Raw genomic sequence first — 18,137 nt, forward strand, 5'->3', positions numbered from 1 at the left:
AATCTGTTTCTTACTATTAAATATTCGTAAGAACACCCAGATTTAGATTGAGATGTAACGTCATTTTAGGCTTTAATTTGATCTACTTGACACTTTTGGCTGTTTGAATTTAAGACACAGATATGTAGGTTTATTTGAGTCCATCAGAACCACAATCTCGTTATTCTCCATTGCTGAGTGTTTCTGCAAATGATTTTATTGGAGCAATGACCCACGCTCCTGCTCATATTCACACCTGAAATTGTGAAGAACACGCTGCAATGGAGACACACTCAGACACACTTATACTAACTCATCTAGAGCTGAATCAGACATTAGTTATCAAGAATGAAACCTAAAAAGGGGGAAGGTACTTTACCTTACTGGAAGCATCAACTCGGTGCTCACTTCTTAAAAATGAGCACCTGAAAACACCGATTCAGTGAGGAACACTTTTTCTCAGTGTTCCTACCTAGGATAATAGGATGGATTGTTTACATCTGAAAGTCTACATGCAGAATGACAATTGCGTTTAAGAGACTGCTGTACTTTTGTTTTTGACATTGGCTGTATATCTTAGCTACCTGACATCGATTACTTCTCTGCCCAGACAACCAAGAGGGTCTTGGTATTTTTATGGTCATGTTTTCCGTTTCAACAGCTTAAATTAAAAGTATTATAAAGTGCTTGCTCTGTGTGAATTAAACATGGTCTTGTTTGTCCAGAGATTCGACTGACACATGGAGACAGACAATCAGGAGAACCAGTCAAGTAAAAAATGGCACTGCACAAAGGCTTTGATTCTTTGTTATTAAAGTTGGATCTGAGAGGAAGGTTGCTTGACAGGGACACAAATCATCTGACTACTGTAGCTGCCAGTTAGCTCAGACACCGCAGTTTTTAGCTGTTTATCTGTACGTGTGTGTTTGTGTGTGTGGTGGCTACAGATTTATATCCCTGTTTGGGATGATATCTGCAGGCTTAGAGCAGAATCTCAGGATGACATCAGTCACAGGCAGGGAACCATGAGACGTAGCTATTAGATGACAGACATCCTTATTGCTTTGGCTGCTCTCCACATAAAAACAATATTAGGCCATTTGTTGCCTAAATTTCTGTTAACATGGTTTAATGCACACAACCTGGTTTAAAGGACCCAGTTCTAGGATATACTTTTTGAATATATATATTTTTTACACTTGTGCGAGCTTGTGTGAAGCATGCAGAAGAAATCAGACAGATTTGTTACAAAAGGTTCAGTGACAGAGAAATAGATTCTAGGAGGAGCAAGCTTGTAATGAATTTTTAAGAGCGATTGCACTCAGCATAGCTATTTGCACATACATCTGTCACACAGATACATTTACATATACATAAATATGCAACAAACACATCTCTCACATACACATGAAATGCACATGCACGCTTGTATTTTCCATGCTCAAACAAAAGCCCTGAAATCAGCACTGGCACAGTCAGCACTGATTTCAGTTTCTGTGGACAGCTGCAGAGAAGGAACAACAAAAAGCTTTTACTGGTGCTGTGTTTGGCACTTGCCAATGTGTCCTCGTTTTACAAAAAAACAGCAGGAGACAGATTGCAGCAGAAGCCAAACAATGTGTCTGCTTGACTTTTGCCATGGTCTTTTTTTAGGCTAACCCTGACTGCAATTAGCATTCAGCGTCGGCTCAGTTTTGTTCTTACAAACAGATGGAATGAAAAAAATCTACAAAAGTTTATACAGGCTTAACTATATACAGATGTCCCAATAATATCTGGAAAAAATGCCCCTTGGAAAATTGCACACATAGAAAACAAGCAGCTTTTGAAGCCGTCAACAGCCTTCTACATAATTCAGAATGAATATTTCACCTGGCGGCGCTGATCGATATTGGCTCCCGGCACAGATTTGGTTTAATTGAAATCTGGAACATGTCAGTTTCTTCTTGAGAAAAGTTTCATGGTCAGATGAGAAAGACTGAACAGTTTGGACTCACAAGAAGAGCAGTTAAAATTCAAAACCAACAACGTTTGACTAACTCTAGCATGATGATTGTAGGGTCATGTTGTGGATGTTTATTCAATCAGTCGTATAGGTGCATGGCACAAAATGGGTGAAATATTGAGAGGTGAAAGTAATAAACTTCACCTTATGTTGCTAAATGTTTGAAATTAGAACATGCAGTATTTCATAACTGGTTTGGGAATTGGTAAGGAAGGCTACCATTTCACTGATGGAATCATCTTCCACAAACCCTAATTGTATTCCCACTGGAAATTTGTGACCCAAGCTGTAAGGTCCTGTACTTATGGACTGACATTCTCCAGCAGACTTTTTGGGCAGAATCAAAATTCATGATGTCATTCTCTATAGTAAGTTGTCCAGATCATGAAGTAGTCCCTATAGCCCAAATTAACACTAGTATCTTTGACTGTCAGTAGGTTTCTGAAAATCTGGACTGTTTTTAAACTAGATTTAGCTGACAGGATACACCATTCAAAGGTTCCACTTCTGTCTTTCCTAAAGGTCTTGGAAGTTTATCAAGATTTTTGGGAGGCCAATGTGAGACAGATCTTTCTGTTCTTTTTGATCTGCAGTGGCACTGATCTTGGAACTCTCTTACACAGGCGATTTTGCACAGTCTCTTTTTTATTGCTAAATATTGAACCCTGACCTTAACTCAGGTGGTGAAGCCTGCAGAGCTTGAGATGTTGTTCTGGTCTTCTTGTGACCTCGTGGATGAACCATCAATGTACTCTTGGAGTATTTTTGGTTTACCAGGGTTGCATTTTCTCTTCAGTTGTGAATTATGACCCTTATTTTTCCCAAAGTCTTATAAATGGATTTGAAATCTGTTCCGGACTGTTAGATGCCAGTGACTTCAGAATCAAAGCAGATACATTCAGCTGGGATGCATGAATATGGTCACTTACATCGCCCACCAGGCTGTGATGCTTTATCTCAGATCCCAGCAAAGGGCATGGGGGTCAACATTGTGATGACAACAATAATTTTTGACAGTGAAGCTCCGACAAGCTCTAACAATGAACAGCTTGCTGCATGAAGCAGAGCAGGGAAAAGAAAATCTGTGCTTCTGTGGTGTGTGGGGGGTTACATCATCTCTGTTGATAGTTAGACTGGAGCATGCAGATACAGTCTGTGACACATTGGGGAAGAAGGGAAGTTTAAATCTGTCGTTGGCTTGCAGGATTGTGTGTTGAATCACATGCAGTGCACTGTTATACAGAAATGCATTCGTAACAAAACAAACAGAAAATTCTTGTCCTGCTCCCTGTGTGCCCTTGCTTTTTGTTTACAGTGAATGGCTAGATAGTAAAAGGCTTTTTTTTCTTTTGCAGAATTTGCCACTGGATTTAAATTCTTCAGGCAGTTCTTATTGATTGTCAAAATGAAACTACAGCTAAATAAAACGAAGGTTCAGAAACTGTAATTACATGGACTCTGTAAAGACCATTCTTCTTTGTTAATTCAAAAGTGGGTTTTTCATTGCACTGTTTTTTTTTTTTTTTTTTTTTGAAGCACGGTTTTCTGAGACTCCTGGGCCAGATTCATCTTTTAAAAGGCGATATATCCCACAGGTGAAATGTTCATAAAACAATGCTCTTATTGATACAGCAGTGCAGCAAAACGCAAAGGAAACTGCAACTTGAAATCTACTCTCAAGAAACCATCACCATCATGACTCATTGTTAGTCATATATGTGTTTTAAAATGCTCACACGTTAGCATTTGACATAGCTAAAGAAAACTGTCCGATGTGTGCGCCTAAAAAGATTGCCATTTCAAGAGCACATCCCAGCAGAATTCAGGGATTTTCAAGTATCTGGTCATGAATATGGATGAACTCAGATGACATCCCCTACTATCAGCTAAGTGAGGTGATGGCCCTATATTCTCACACCTACTGTTTTCTAGTACATGGAGGTTGGATGGTGCAGTGGAAATGGCATAATACCATCTTTAATGCTTTATTCAGCTCCTCTCCTGTTCACTACAATAAGCTATTAAGAGTGCACAACACCTCCTGTTTGCACTGATTCCTCTTGCACTCCTGCTGCTCTCCTTCCTCTCTAGCTTCCACTTGTTTCTTTCATGCAATTACCGCTGTGGTCTTTGTGAATAATAAGTTTGGCTCCCAATTAGTAAAATCACAAGAAATACGTCAAATATTTTGTTCCCCTGCAAAAACTTCACATGGCTCTAGCTTGACTGCACTCGTCTTGAAAGAAATTATACTCAATTATTCAAATACCTGCTATGGCAGAAAAAATGATGTCATAAAAATAAACATGTCCAAGTGCAAGTGCTGAAGTCACTGTGACTGTGTAAGCGTTTGGCAGTTGCTCCCTAAAGCTTTTTCAAAAAGGTTTCTGCTCTGGTAAAGCAACTACTAATGAGCAACAAACTTTGGATCAAATTATAACTGTTTCTTTTAAAAAAATAAAAATCTTCAGCATACACACAGAGGTGTCTGTTTACTTTAGTTCTCTTAAGAACTAAGATGAATAAAGTCATTCTTAAGATATCTGTTTTAATTTCATCGCCTGGCTCCATAAACTGATAATAAATATATATAAATTAATATAATATTTCAGCTCTATTTCTCTGCATGCATGAGAAAAGTAAGGTTTTAATTCAACTGATGAGCTGGACTCTTAAGTGTAGATGCAGCTACTGAGTTAAGAGGACACATAATTAAACTTCAACCCTTAACCATGAAGCATTAGGGTTACAATTAATAAAGACCAGTTCAAGTGCCACTCCTGTTCACTGGAGATCAAGGCCGTCCTTCCCATGAACTCCAATGAAACACATTAGAAATAGTGTTTTCTGGTAAATTCGTTTGATATAAAATTCAGATGAAAAGAGAGTATGGATCCTGTCATGTATTAACGGTTCAGACTTGTTAAGGTGGCATTTTGGTGTGAGGGATCTTTTCTTGGCTCATGTTGTACCCATAGCACCACTTGAGCATCGTTTAACCACTGCAGGATGCAAGCTGCAGTGTTACTTAATGATCACAGTGTACCCACTTCATGGTGGTTACTTTCAGAAGGATAATGCATGATGTAATGAAAGACCAAATCATCTCAAAGTGATTTTATGAACATGACGATGAGTTCACTGTACTCCAACAGTCACAGATCTCAGTGTAAGCAGAACATCTTTCAAATGAAATGGAACAGAAAATTTGCACTATGGACGTCCAGATGAAAAATGTAAATAATCTGCATAATGTTGACAGGTTGTTGAATCTATACCACAAAAAAATCAAAGCTTTTCCTAAGGCAGGAGTGTCCAGACCAATGTTACAAAACTGTACCTAATAAATTGGCCATATGTCTAATACATTTATCCAATATTTTGGGTCTTAAAGTGAGTCAGAATTGACTCAAAGTGGTACAGTGGGGTCAAAGCTTGAAAAAAGAAATACGATCTGATATAGGTCACAACATACCAGTCGGTGCCTGCATAATGTTAATTAAGTATTAAGATCTCTGTGTGTAAAAATGCTTTTTATCAAGATTCCATGAAAAATAAAATAAAAGTTATAAAATAACAAAATGAAGTAATTTCTGCAAAAGTGTTAGGCTGTTCATTCATGTGTTAGGAATATTTGTTAAATGTCTTATAGTGGAGCAAAAAACAAAAAAACCCAAACAAACAAGAAAAACAGGTTTGGGTTTTGCAAGAGATGACAGATATAGATGTCAGTTTCATTGTATTCATCATCAGGTGTGTTTACAAATGTGCTTACAGTACACATCTAATAAAGAGTCTCTCACTGTCAGTGCAGCTAAAAGCTTCACATTCTGACACCCACTGAAAAGCATTTTATCACACAATTTCTACTCATAGATGAAGCTCTCTCACATATTATGTAACATCTACTAAAGTATGTGACTCATGGCACAGTTGGCCTTTTGCACTGGCTGAGATATTGACACATATCTATTGTGAGTAAACCAGTGCAGGAGAGAGCAGTCAGTAAGTATACATGAAAACAGTCTGATGCACATAATAAAAAAAAAAAAAAATCCAGCTGTATCTTGAATCTTTTCTTTTTTAAAAAACGTTTTCTGATTATATGCGGGTATATTTATCACGAGGACTGCATATTTCATGATAAAAATATCTCCCATCATAAATCCTACTAGCAAACACACAGCTATTTGCTGCCTTTTGGTCCTTCATCACATTTTTCAGGTTATTATTTCCACAAAAAAGAAAAACATAAAAACACGACTCATCAAATGATTTTATTCCAGTGCCTGCATATTATAATTCTCATTAATAGAATAAGAAACATTACCACTCTTGGCTCAGTGCAGATAAACACTATAAATACAAAACTCTTCTTTTCAAAACACAAGTTTCACCTGGTGCTATTGTTAAAGAACACACACTGCTTTTTTTTTTTATAAATATCTCATTTCAAGCCCACACTCTACGGTTGTTAATCTTACGGCATAATTGCATAAAAAATTGGAACTCTCCCACATCTCAGATGGAAAACTTTCCAAAAAAGGTTCAGAGTGGTTAACGCTGCTCATTGTAAAAGGGAAAAAAGAAACATTTTTTAAAAAACTTTTTTCACACCGTTAAAACCAAAATGTAGATCCAATCTTTTAAGTTTACATACACTTATCTTAGCATCAATGTCGTTAATCGCTTGTCCCCACCTAGACGGTGTGACCTGGAGGCAGGCAACACTAACATTAAAAAGAGGAAAAGAAAATATTGTCAAATTACTTCCCTTTTTCCCCAATTCTATGTGAGTAATGTAAGGAGCATCCACTGATGTTTTACATCATGGAAGAACTGTGATAAAATATGGTTGCGTCACACTGCTGACCAATGACTCTCAAAGTTAGTACTAAGTTACAGAGCTATTACAGTTTTTTTTTAAAGAATCTGACACATATTTAATCATCTCTAATGTACTTACTGATTTAGTTGTGTCACATGTAAAGTACCAAACTAGTGTCAAATAGATTAACTAATTAATCTTTGTTTTTCTGATAAACTAAAATTGTTGTGGGCAAGTGGGTGCGAAGTGCAGCATTCATGCAAGAACCACTGCTGATTATGAACAAACTATTATATTTTATAAACAAGAAATATGTGAACAACTTTTGATTTTATTTTTCTAATCTGAAAATTGTCAAAATTATAGACACGGGCTTAATAATATGCACACAGTCAAATATTCCTTAACAAGTTGTATCTTAACAGGCTTTATCTAGCTAATAACACGTTTCTGACATAATTTTGTTTGGATATTCACTGAACTGGAACTGAAAATTACTGGAGCACCAGTTTCACTAAAGAGAGTTTTACATTTATTCAATGAATAGATGTCGACCAAGAAAGACACTGCTGTTCTATAATACCTTCTGAAGTGTTGCCGTCTGAGGAGACAAAGACTAAGCTGAAGCTATTTTAACTACAGTGGTGCGAACATTTGGAGGAGTCAACATGAAGGTCTCAAACTTCACACAGTCTCGGCTGTGGTGGAAATAGAATTAACGGAGAAAAAAACCAAACCTTTTTTGCACAGGACCATGTAGGTTTGCATTTTTTTTCTCCATTAAAAACTGCGTTTTGTCTTAAAGCCTACTTGTGTTGTCATTGACTATATTTAAATTGGTCTGAAGTGTGACAAACATACAAAAAAAAAGAAATCAGTGCAAATAGTGAAGAAGACTGCCCTGCAATTTTTCAACAAATATACCAAATATGCATTTTAGCCTGTCCTTTAAGTGGATAAAACAAACAGGAACAGACTATTTTTTAAGCTGATCCAGAAATCCTGTAAAAAAAACAGACGCCCAACATCAAGCGAGAATTATGCAAGAAGTGTGTTGATGGCTAGAAAGAGGATATTCTCGAAGTGCAATATTCTAACCAAAATATGACCAAATATTAATGAGATCAAATGTATATTTTTGAATCTGTCAATATCTGGATCTAAGAAAATCCACAATAAACAGTAAATTTGTTCACCCATGTACCGTTAATTTAGTTTGATCAGTTCAGCTTAAATATAGATTTTAAAGGGGAAAAGATGGCAATGATGAGTGTATGTAAACGTTTTCCTGGAACTGTGACAGCTCAGGATATTTCTTCTTAGTTCTTCCATAAGCTGATAGAAAAATAAGAGTGACTTCTATTCTCCTTGCTATTACATCCCATCTTTGTTCACTGAAAGAAGCTTCGAATCCTCTATTAAAACTCCCAGGCAGAAGAAACAACACAAGGCCGTTATGCTGCAGTGACAGGTCTAATATCTAAGTATCAAACTGTTTTTCTTTGTGGGATGAATAAATCACTTCTGAAAGTGACCTTTAAGTTCCATTGCAAGCATGTGCTGTAATGCATTACAAAGCGATTCCTAAAAAGCAGCACTACAGTCAAAACACGCAATACGTAGGCTCGAAAAAAGTCAAATCAATGCAATGGTTGCATGCATCGAAAACAATCCCCGTTGTATTAGGTGCTACATGAATAGGGAGGGAAGCTTGTTTTCCTCTGGCTATAGCAACCAAAAAAATATAGAAATATTATCTACATGTTGCCCTTTACAGAGAGAGCTTCTGTCACCTCCAACCTGCATTTGACATCAATACTTAGTGCAGTGGGAATGTTTTCAACAGTAGATGATTCACAGACTCTCATCAACAGTAAAACTCAGAGTCTCTTTGCTCGTTTACCCTTTTTCTCCAGATTCTGATTAGGAGGGAGACATATATTGAAAACAGACCAATCCAGCACGCTGACAGGCATTGCTATGTTCAAAACAAAAACATTTCTTTGTTTGAAGCTATGGCAAGTCATGCAGTCAGTCGTGGCTGAGGTCACAGGGGATTTTCTTGCTCTTAGACTTTAAAGTCTGGGCCTGAGTAAGTTTCAAGTGGTCTGAAAGTGAACCGTGCATACAGCCTGACCATCATCAAACCCATCGCTGCATTACAGTGCCTTGCAAAAGCAGTCGTACACATTCAAGCTCTTCGTATTTTGTCATGTCAGAACTGTAACATTCGATGCATTTTATTGAGGTTTTATATGATTAATCTATACAAAGTACTGCATAATTGTGAAGTAGAAGAAAAACAACGGATGGCTTTCAAAATTGTTTGCAAATAAAACTGAGAAGTGTGGCATGCACATATACTGTACATACATACTGTACCTGTGTCAAGATTTATAAATACAGTCATATCCAATAAATCAGAACATTTTTAAGTAAATTTTTTTTCAGTAGCAAACTTTAGTAGTAGTAACTTTCACTAAAAAAGTAGATTAATTACACACACACTGATGTTACCAAGCTTTTATTTCTATTCATTTTGAGTTTTTTTGTATGACTTTAACTAATTAAAACATGACATTTTAGAATTGTACTTGAGACCAATAGAAAAAACATTTTTGATACAGAAATGTGGACTTAATGAAAAGTATGTTCGATGCTTCAATGTTATTTTCAACAGATGCACATCAGAAGACATTTTCTAATATACTGAATATGACGTTCAATTTCATCCCATCAAATCTGACTGAGCTTGAGCTAGTTAGAAAACAAAATTGAGTAAAGGCTTCTCCCTCTGGATGTGCAGATAGTGATATGACCCACAGGACTTGAAGTAGTTACTGTAGAGGAAGGTATAGAGTCACTGGAGCTGAAGAAAAAGATGTCAGAGTTTTGAGATCCTCCAACTCACAACATTATATTAAACATGTCATAAATGCTTTTGTGATTGTGGTTTTAATGTAAGAAAATCTGAAAAGGTTCAAAGCGTATAAATACTTTTGCAAGGCACTGTATTAGAAACACAAAGACATAAAGGATCGTATCCAGACTCAGATCACTGTCAGAACACATGGGTCACCACTAGTCACAGAGTTATTAGTACTCCTGTAATGTGGCGATCAACTTAATGATTATTACCAGTCTGGGTAATGCAGTGACATCAGTTTAATTTATGATTGTGGTTCACAGAGGAGCTACGTGGTAATCCTCAGTTGCAAGTCTTCTGACGATCGTTCAGACCGTTCAACAATCCAACACAATGTGCTGAATGTACCTCGAATACTGAAATGAACACACCGTTATTCCCTACATACACTCACTTTAGATATGTGCATAGATACCCACAACACACACCTATACACGCACACCCCCACACATACACCCACACACGCACGCAAGCATAGACACTGCAGTTAATCTGCACTACTTTCTGGCACGAAGTCCTTTTTTTCTGAAGTTGTTTATCCCAATCTGTCTTCGTTGCTTCTTCTATCCCGTGTGGTCTGACTTACTGCTGGTGTTGCTTTAGGCTGAAAAACAAAACACAGGAAAGAATATGTTAGTCTTGTTCTTCAGATTTGACAGGACCTGGCCTTTTTAACCACAGGGAGCATGAAACCCAGTGGAGGGAAAGATCTTACCTGGTCCCTTTGAACTAATCCTATTTTTCTGTAAGGCCATTTGACATTTTAAATCCAGAGCAGATGGCACAATAAACACAGTCATCATTAGTATTTTAACAAGACAAACATACAGCAACATAATACTGTAATTCTGCATTGCTGCTACTTCTCATTACTTGCTCCACTTAAAACAAATCCCCTTTACTGCAAAGTACAGCTCGGCAATATGCGAAACATTAACCAATACTCCTTCTTCACTGTCTTCCCATAATTACAGTCATCTGTTATGCCCGCTATCTGGCAGTGCTCCAAATTAAAACAAAGAAAATAGATAGGAGCATAAACCCTCATGTTTAAAGTGCAATATTTGCTGTGGATTTGGCCTTTATCATGAACCGCTAATTGTTTTTTCTCGATGACAGCCGCTGCGGTTGCATTCTGCAGCTTTATCACTATGAAATAAAACAAGTGGAGAGGCAAGGAAGCCGTATTCAATTAAAACAAAAGCGATAAGTCGGACTGAAGATCATAGAAGCCATCTCACACCACACTGAGTGAGCCTTATTTTTGAAGCGTTATAGAGGACAAACATCCTGGGAAATCCTGCAGCAGATCTGTATCAGTGAGATGACAAACGTGAGCCAGAGATGCGTGCTGTACGGAGTCATAACACAAATATCTTTATCTCTTAAGAATTATTGTGTTATAGATCCTCCATTCAGGCTGGGATGCTATTATCATTTATTTTATTATACAGCTCTGGGATCGTTTTAGTCTCAGTGTGAGCTTATGCTTCTCACCCTTTACCTTAGTTGAAACAAACAAGTTGGAAAAAAAAAGTCTCCTCCATACGCTGCGGCCAATTTGAGCCTAAAATGAAAACATGAACCACAGACAGCATGACCAATTCCACTCTTTTCATCACAGTCTTTGGTAAATTGCCACCCCTTCACAGTGTACCTTCATAATCACCGTTTGTGCAAACACAGTGACAGATTTTGAGAAAGAAAGGAAAATTTGCAGGCAAACCAGCCTGTCAGCGCCCATCTCGGTAATGGCTGTTAAAACATTGGCTCCTGCAGCCTGTCTGCTCTGTCAGGACCTATCTGTTGGAGTCTCAGAAGAGAGGAACGGCCTGAGTGAGGAAGCTTGTTTTGTTTTCTGGAAGGGGACGGGTAGCAGCCAGAAGGGCTGAGAGATGAGAGAGGCAGAGAAAAAAAATGTAACACAGAAAAGAGGATGACTAGTTAAATTACAGCGGCAATACATTTTATGTACCACGAACCATAAAAAATCATATGTTGACACTGTCAATTATTTTGTTTTTCTAATGAAAGTATGTGGTATTTGAAAAGGGCAAAAATAACAAATAAATATATAACAAAGAAAATGTGTAATACTGGTAGATCTATTTATTGACTGTTTACTGTCTTTGCCTGAGAAAAGTGATGCAGTAGTTTGATCACCGCTGCAGACGTACTCATCAGCAAGATAAATTCATGAACAGAAATTGTGAAGACACTTCCATATGTACAGATGGAGTTAAATTTATATTTAGCTTTATGTCAAACAAATCAGCCATTATTACCACTGTTATTTGTTTCACATTTGCCTGGAAATGTTCTGTATCTTCTCTGTTTCTATGGGGACACCATTGCTTGTCTTAAAATAAGATATACAGAAGGTTGCTTTAGCATTATAAATCTTCAGTATACAGCTGAAGTTCAAATTATATTAGTCTCACTGTCTTGTAAAAGCTTTACCAGCGTTGGCCCAAAAAACTACTCACATCTCCTAAAGTGGGAAGACAACAACAACAACACAATCATAAATAAACACAAATAATCTGAGATATAAAAGAATTACACAAAGAAAAACAGAAAAAAATACTAAAGCATGGGGAGCAAAGACAGAAATATAAGTCAAGCTGAGGAAGGAGGCAGAAAAAAGGTCATAGTCTGTAAAAGAACAGGCTGTTAATGGACTAATCCAATCATCTGTCTCTGGGTCACATGTGCGTGATGTAAGATATATGAGGAGAGTGTGACAGTGGGTTCAAAGAGAGAGCATGCGCCTCTAATAACCACCGGAGGTGTTTGTGGAGATTTGAAGGTCACTTTTGCATGCTGTGAGTGTGTACTCATTTATGGAGCCCAGGACCTTTTGCGATGTATTTACTAACCTTCTCAAGCCTTCAAGAAACCTTGAAGCCTGGTCCTAATCCAGTGGACCCCGTTTATAGAGGTAGACATAAATGCAAAGAATGTCCTAATATGGGTTACAATGCAAACATTTCTCACCCTGTGAGGCTCATTGTTCTGACAAATACTCATGTTGGGCCAGGATTTGGGTCCCACAAGGAGAAGGGCTCTTTTTGGGTCAAAGGTTAGGTAACATAAACTCAAGGTATGAATTGCGTTTATGTTACAGTTAGGGTTAGGCAACAGAAATGAACAAAAAATGAATGGAAGTCAAGGAAAAGCCCCGTCTGTGTGAGTAAGGAAGAATTTACATTTGGTTAAACTTGCAAGAAAATGCACCTTGAAGAAATATTAGTAGTGATTTTCACATTTATCACTTTTCCAGTCCAAGTAGCTATAAGCAATAGATGGGAGCACGGAGAGATTTCAGAGAGTGAAGGTTGCAAAACTGCACTGGTCACCCATGTTCAGATGTCACTGGACCAACAATATCCTTCTATCATATAAACTTAAATGTCACTTAAGCTGTCCCGGGGTCTCTCTGAGCTGAACCTTGACAAGCATAGAAGCTGACAGCAGATAAATCTTAAAATATCAGTCGAGAGAGTGGAAGTTAACTCCAATATTTTTATGTGAAGTAATTAGATTTTTTATGGGAAAAATCTCAAGAGTACATTTTTGGTTTGAAGCAATTTGCTTTTATAAGCATTCAGGCCCAGCAGCAAGGTTGATACTGGACCTGTTTTACCCAGGTAAGAATATTACAACTAAAAGTGGTTTTGGAAGATGCAGCCCTAACATTTATTCTCTGAAAGACATAATTTTCCCAAAACGTTCTCATTGGCCCCTATTTTTAGCAATAAACTCCAACCAATAATTCTGTCACAGTTATTACAGTTTATACCTTACTGTAAACCACTGAAAGCCCACTTGAAATATAACTGTAATAAACTTTGGATTTAGTAGAAGACTTTAGTATTTCTCTACTTTAAAGGTAAGCAGAATATCTTTAGCTACACCATTGGTTTTAGAAGATTGTTTACTCTCCCCGCCTCCACAAACACTGAAAGCAAAAGCCTGTTTAATTTAATAGATAAAGATTTATTAAATGAACTAATTTCCAAATAACCTTAGTGAATATTATTTGAATAGTTGAGTGTAGGCATTCAAAAACCTGATGACATTCAAAATAAGTGATGTTGTTTGCACCAAGATGAAATTACTCCTGCTAAACGTTAATAGAAGATTTACCTGGCCAAGGAGTTTAGAGTGGGAATGATTTAAATCAAATGCTGTGAAAATATCATCTTTAATAAATGTTTATCATCCTCCCACCACAAAACTCTCATTTAGGCATTAGTTTATGAAGTGGAAATGACAGGGGTAACAAAGAATTTCCCTCTGGAACTAATACAGTATTATCTTATTTTATCCTTTTTATCTTATCTTGATTTAGGTGGATTTCTTTAGAGATCCATAATATGTACACATCTAATCAGCTATTCATTGCAATTAAGAAAAGGTTATATTGAACGCTAGCATATGTTTTAGTGTGTTGTAGGGCTTTCATTATGCATGCACACATTGCATGTTACACGTTGCCCGGGTCATTTGAAAATCATCCCAGTAATTAATAATTTATTGCAAGTGGATGTTCAAGGGGTGCACTGCAGAGTATTATTAGTAGTCAATTATAATATTTAACCCTTTTTTCTTCAAATCTTTACAACGTGCGTGCATAATATGCTACATGTAGCCTATACAGATCATCTAGTTGCATAATGTTCAGACAATGCCTACTTTCTGAAAATAAAACCAGATGGTACTGCAGACGTACACAAATACATGTGTACGTCACGTATTTGACGTACACACGTCAAATAATCTTGTTGAAAACAAAATGTGTTTAGTACATCCTATGTCTATTTAAATCAGTCAGAGAAAGCTAAAAGCAATGCTGATTTGTGTCTTTTGAATATTATCTTTGATTCAGCTTAAAAAAACTGTAATCTATCTTGAGTTATTAATATTTCAAGAGTAGCATGTGTAGCCCCTGCATCTTTAAACAAAGTGAAAATTGTCTGCCTAAATCACAATATTATTTCTGGTACACTGCACCAGAAGATATGGCCAAGATTTTTAGGAGAAAAGAAGAATTTATTCAAGATGCATTTGCCCACTAACAACAATACAATATGATCCTTTGCACTACACCTGCCTTTGTCATAGGGAAGCAAAAAGCTAAAAAAAAAAAAGAAAAAAAGGATGGCAGTTAAATTAATTTTTTTTATACTTTTTACTCAGGTAATTACATTATGGCTACTCTTGAGTCAAAACATGTTGAAGTATTCCTATTCTTAGTTCAGTATAATTTTGTTTACCCTAGCCACATCTGTGTGTCAGTGATCAGTACAACCCTTCTTTTGTTCCATGTTTTTCTGGAAGTGACCTTTATTTGCAACAATTCAGACATGTAATAAGTAGACAGAGAGAGACAGAGAGGTCAGAGATCCCAGAGTCAAGCATGCTACTTTTCATGCCGTAATAGTTTTGTTATAATAAAAAAACAACATTCCAGATTAATAGGAAATGTGTCAATATTCTAAGAAAACAAATGATCAGTTTTTCCACAACATACAAATGTTTATTTTTCTTGAGAAAACAGAATAATTAACTCATAATCTGGCTGTTCTTTGCTTGCACCAACACCTCACTCGAATTATTAATATCTCAATTTCAATTTAATTCTGAATATCTCTAAAATGTATGTCTTCTAAAAGCCTATTTGTGGTACAGAAACAATACTGGAAACAATACTAGTCTGAAAACAGACAGTGTGCTTTTTATTATTTATGAAAGGTAAGATGCCACCAGACTCACTGAAATCTTTTATAACTTAGTGGCTATCCCCTGGTTGAGTGTTGTCCTACTTCAGCTGACTTGATTCTACTTTTAGTAACAGCCTAATTTATTGTTCCTGTAAAAACTTTATTTGGAGTCTGATTTTTTTGCCAGGTAAATGGTCGGGAGACAGCAGTAGCTTAAGGGAAGAGACTGAGTCATGGTCATCACGTAAGCTTAACATCACAGCTACCCTAAGCATCTGTATCTGTGCATCTACATCGGTATTACTGTCTATATGTGCATGATTGTGGTTGCATTTTTTAGCTATATCTATCCTTTTTTATCTTGAAGATGTCTTTACATGATAACTGATGTGACCTGAAATATTGTATTATCTCTAGATTGTGAGTCTGCAGTCCTTTTCAGTTAAAAAAGGTCGTCAGGACAAACACCTGTAAGAAACTTTTTCTAAACTGACACAACTGTTCAGTTGGAATCGGAAAAAGACTCATTTGAAGTTAGCTGTAAAAGTCTAAAAGTCAAAGTTACTGTGACCTAGATTTTCTTCATTCTTGTGAATGTGACATTTCAGGAACACCTTGAGGGAATGTCTTCAACTTGGAGACATACGTCTACTTGGACAGAGAATGAAATGATGACATTTTACATCCAAAAGGTCAAAACTGAATTTTTCATTGCCAATACACAGCAGCACTGTCTTAACTTTAATAATTCTGTAATCTAAGAAACTTGGGAGGCTTGGCTGCAAAATGCAACTTGACAAACCATATCTATGATATGATAGAAACATATCATAATACAAATCATGTCTAGTTAATCATAGATGGATGATTTGAAAAAATCGTTTGAGGAATGTGTTATGAAGGAAAACACAGTTTCATGGCAGAAGGGGGTCCAACTTGGTAGAAGTTGGAATGCCTAGTAAATTACCCATTTATTGTAGATTATATGACTTTAAATCAATTACTACTTGTTATTAAACAGGGAAACTACAGAACCAAACAGACAAATTTTAAAGCAGAATAAATGAATCAGGAGAAAACTTGTTGAAAAGAGACAAGGATAATAAAAACTATATTTTCAGTTCTATAGCGATCATCTTACAAAGGTATTTATCTAAAAATTGCAAAACAAATTATATTTATATTTCACTTTAGGTGAAGTGCATTATCTTTGTAATGAGGAAAATTGAAAAAAGTTTGCTTTTCACAGAGCTTTCTTGTAACCTTTGAAAGTTATTTAAAGTTGTTTTGAGCAATATTTCCCCAGGCTTTCTGAAGGTCTGTTTGCTTTCACACTTTCTTCATTCATTCTGTCAAAAGAAAAATTCTATTACAGCACCAGAAAGTCTGATGAACTATTGATTGCTTCAGACCACTTTAAACTCCACTTATTTCTTTATACACAATGTATTGAGGCTTCCAAATCTCATATGTAAGCCTAGATACTTCAAAAGTGTATAAAGAAATAAAAAATGGTTTAAAAATTTTCCCGTGTACACATTTTTCAAATGTAACAACTGTGGATGTGCAAGTAACTTTATATTTAGGGTTCCTTTTTGGAATTTGTTGCTAGGAAATAAAATAGTGTGTCAGACTTCTGCTAAATTGTATTCTTGCTGAAACTAGAAAACATTTTTTTGACAATATTATAGATAATTCTACCTGACAGTAGGGTATACCATGCTACAAGTAAAATACTTGATTTTTATACAACAGCAAAGCTAAAACATGTTTCAACTCCTGCTGGCTGGGGGCCTTACTTCCCATTGTTTCATTTTCACGTTAGCAATTAAGTTATTAGATTTTAAGAGTGCTTCAGTTGGAGACTTATATTGTGTTTTCCAGTTCATGTGCCTGATTCAGTTTTGTTGTTTGTCCGCTGGCCAGCTAAGTGCATGGGCTTAATCACCACACAGTGTAAACTGTAAAAAATGTTCTGCCAGTTTATCATGTCATATCTACTGCTGTTATCCTTTACAGGTCCAATTACAGTAGCCAGTTTGGACCAACTGTGGAGTGTGCAGTGCTTCCAGTGACCTGCGGCTGCCTGTGAAGCAGATGGCCGGCTTAGATAAGACAGAGAAGCTGGTAGACTGAGGAGTCCAGCTGTTTATGTGAGAGAAATCTGTTTTTGTTTTAGGATGATGGATTCCTAATGCCAATCACCACACAAAACACACATACAGATGCACGCAGACTCACACTTATCATGGATGTTTCTTCAGTGGAAGCTAATTCTCTGCCACTGCCAGCCGTGCTTTCATCTCATCCAGAAAGCTCCTTTTACAAACCAAAGCTCGTACTTAGTATGAAAGAACTCATATACAACACAAACATGAATATGCTCCCAAAGACTGAGAAAGACCTAAATCTTTGACCTTATCGAAATATTGCCCAAGAAATAAAAAAATCACAATCTATAAAAAGAACTCCCCATATAGCCACTTTCATGTACAAAGATAATTCTTAGAGACTATCCAGATTTGTTTCCACTGCAGTAATCTTTTTCAGGACCAAAGTTTTCTGGAGCTACTGCTCAACGTATCTCAGTAATTTCAATTACAAAACAAGAGGCCAAATAACATTAGCAGCAACCTGCAGAAATGACCCTGGCAGGGTGGTATTCTTTAATCA

General features: G+C 36.6%; 1 protein-coding gene and 1 long non-coding RNA gene across 2 annotated transcripts in view; one reads left to right on the plus strand and one right to left on the minus strand.

Moving 5' to 3' along the window:
* The window catches only part of LOC114138469 (uncharacterized), a 73,686-nt gene that overhangs the window by 18,035 nt on the left and 37,514 nt on the right, over positions 1–18,137 (plus strand). The window lies entirely within an intron of this gene.
* LOC114138468 (zinc finger matrin-type protein 4) overlaps positions 5,698–18,137 on the minus strand; it is a 63,884-nt gene continuing 51,444 nt past the window's right edge. The window contains exon 7 of the mRNA XM_028007754.1: positions 5,698–10,342. Within this exon, the coding sequence (XP_027863555.1) occupies positions 10,321–10,342 (22 nt within the window). The 3' untranslated portion in view covers positions 5,698–10,320. The remainder of the gene's footprint in view (positions 10,343–18,137) is intronic.

The sequence above is a fragment of the Xiphophorus couchianus genome, chromosome 22 (assembly GCF_001444195.1).
Source record: "Xiphophorus couchianus chromosome 22, X_couchianus-1.0, whole genome shotgun sequence".
NCBI lineage: Eukaryota > Metazoa > Chordata > Actinopteri > Cyprinodontiformes > Poeciliidae > Xiphophorus > Xiphophorus couchianus.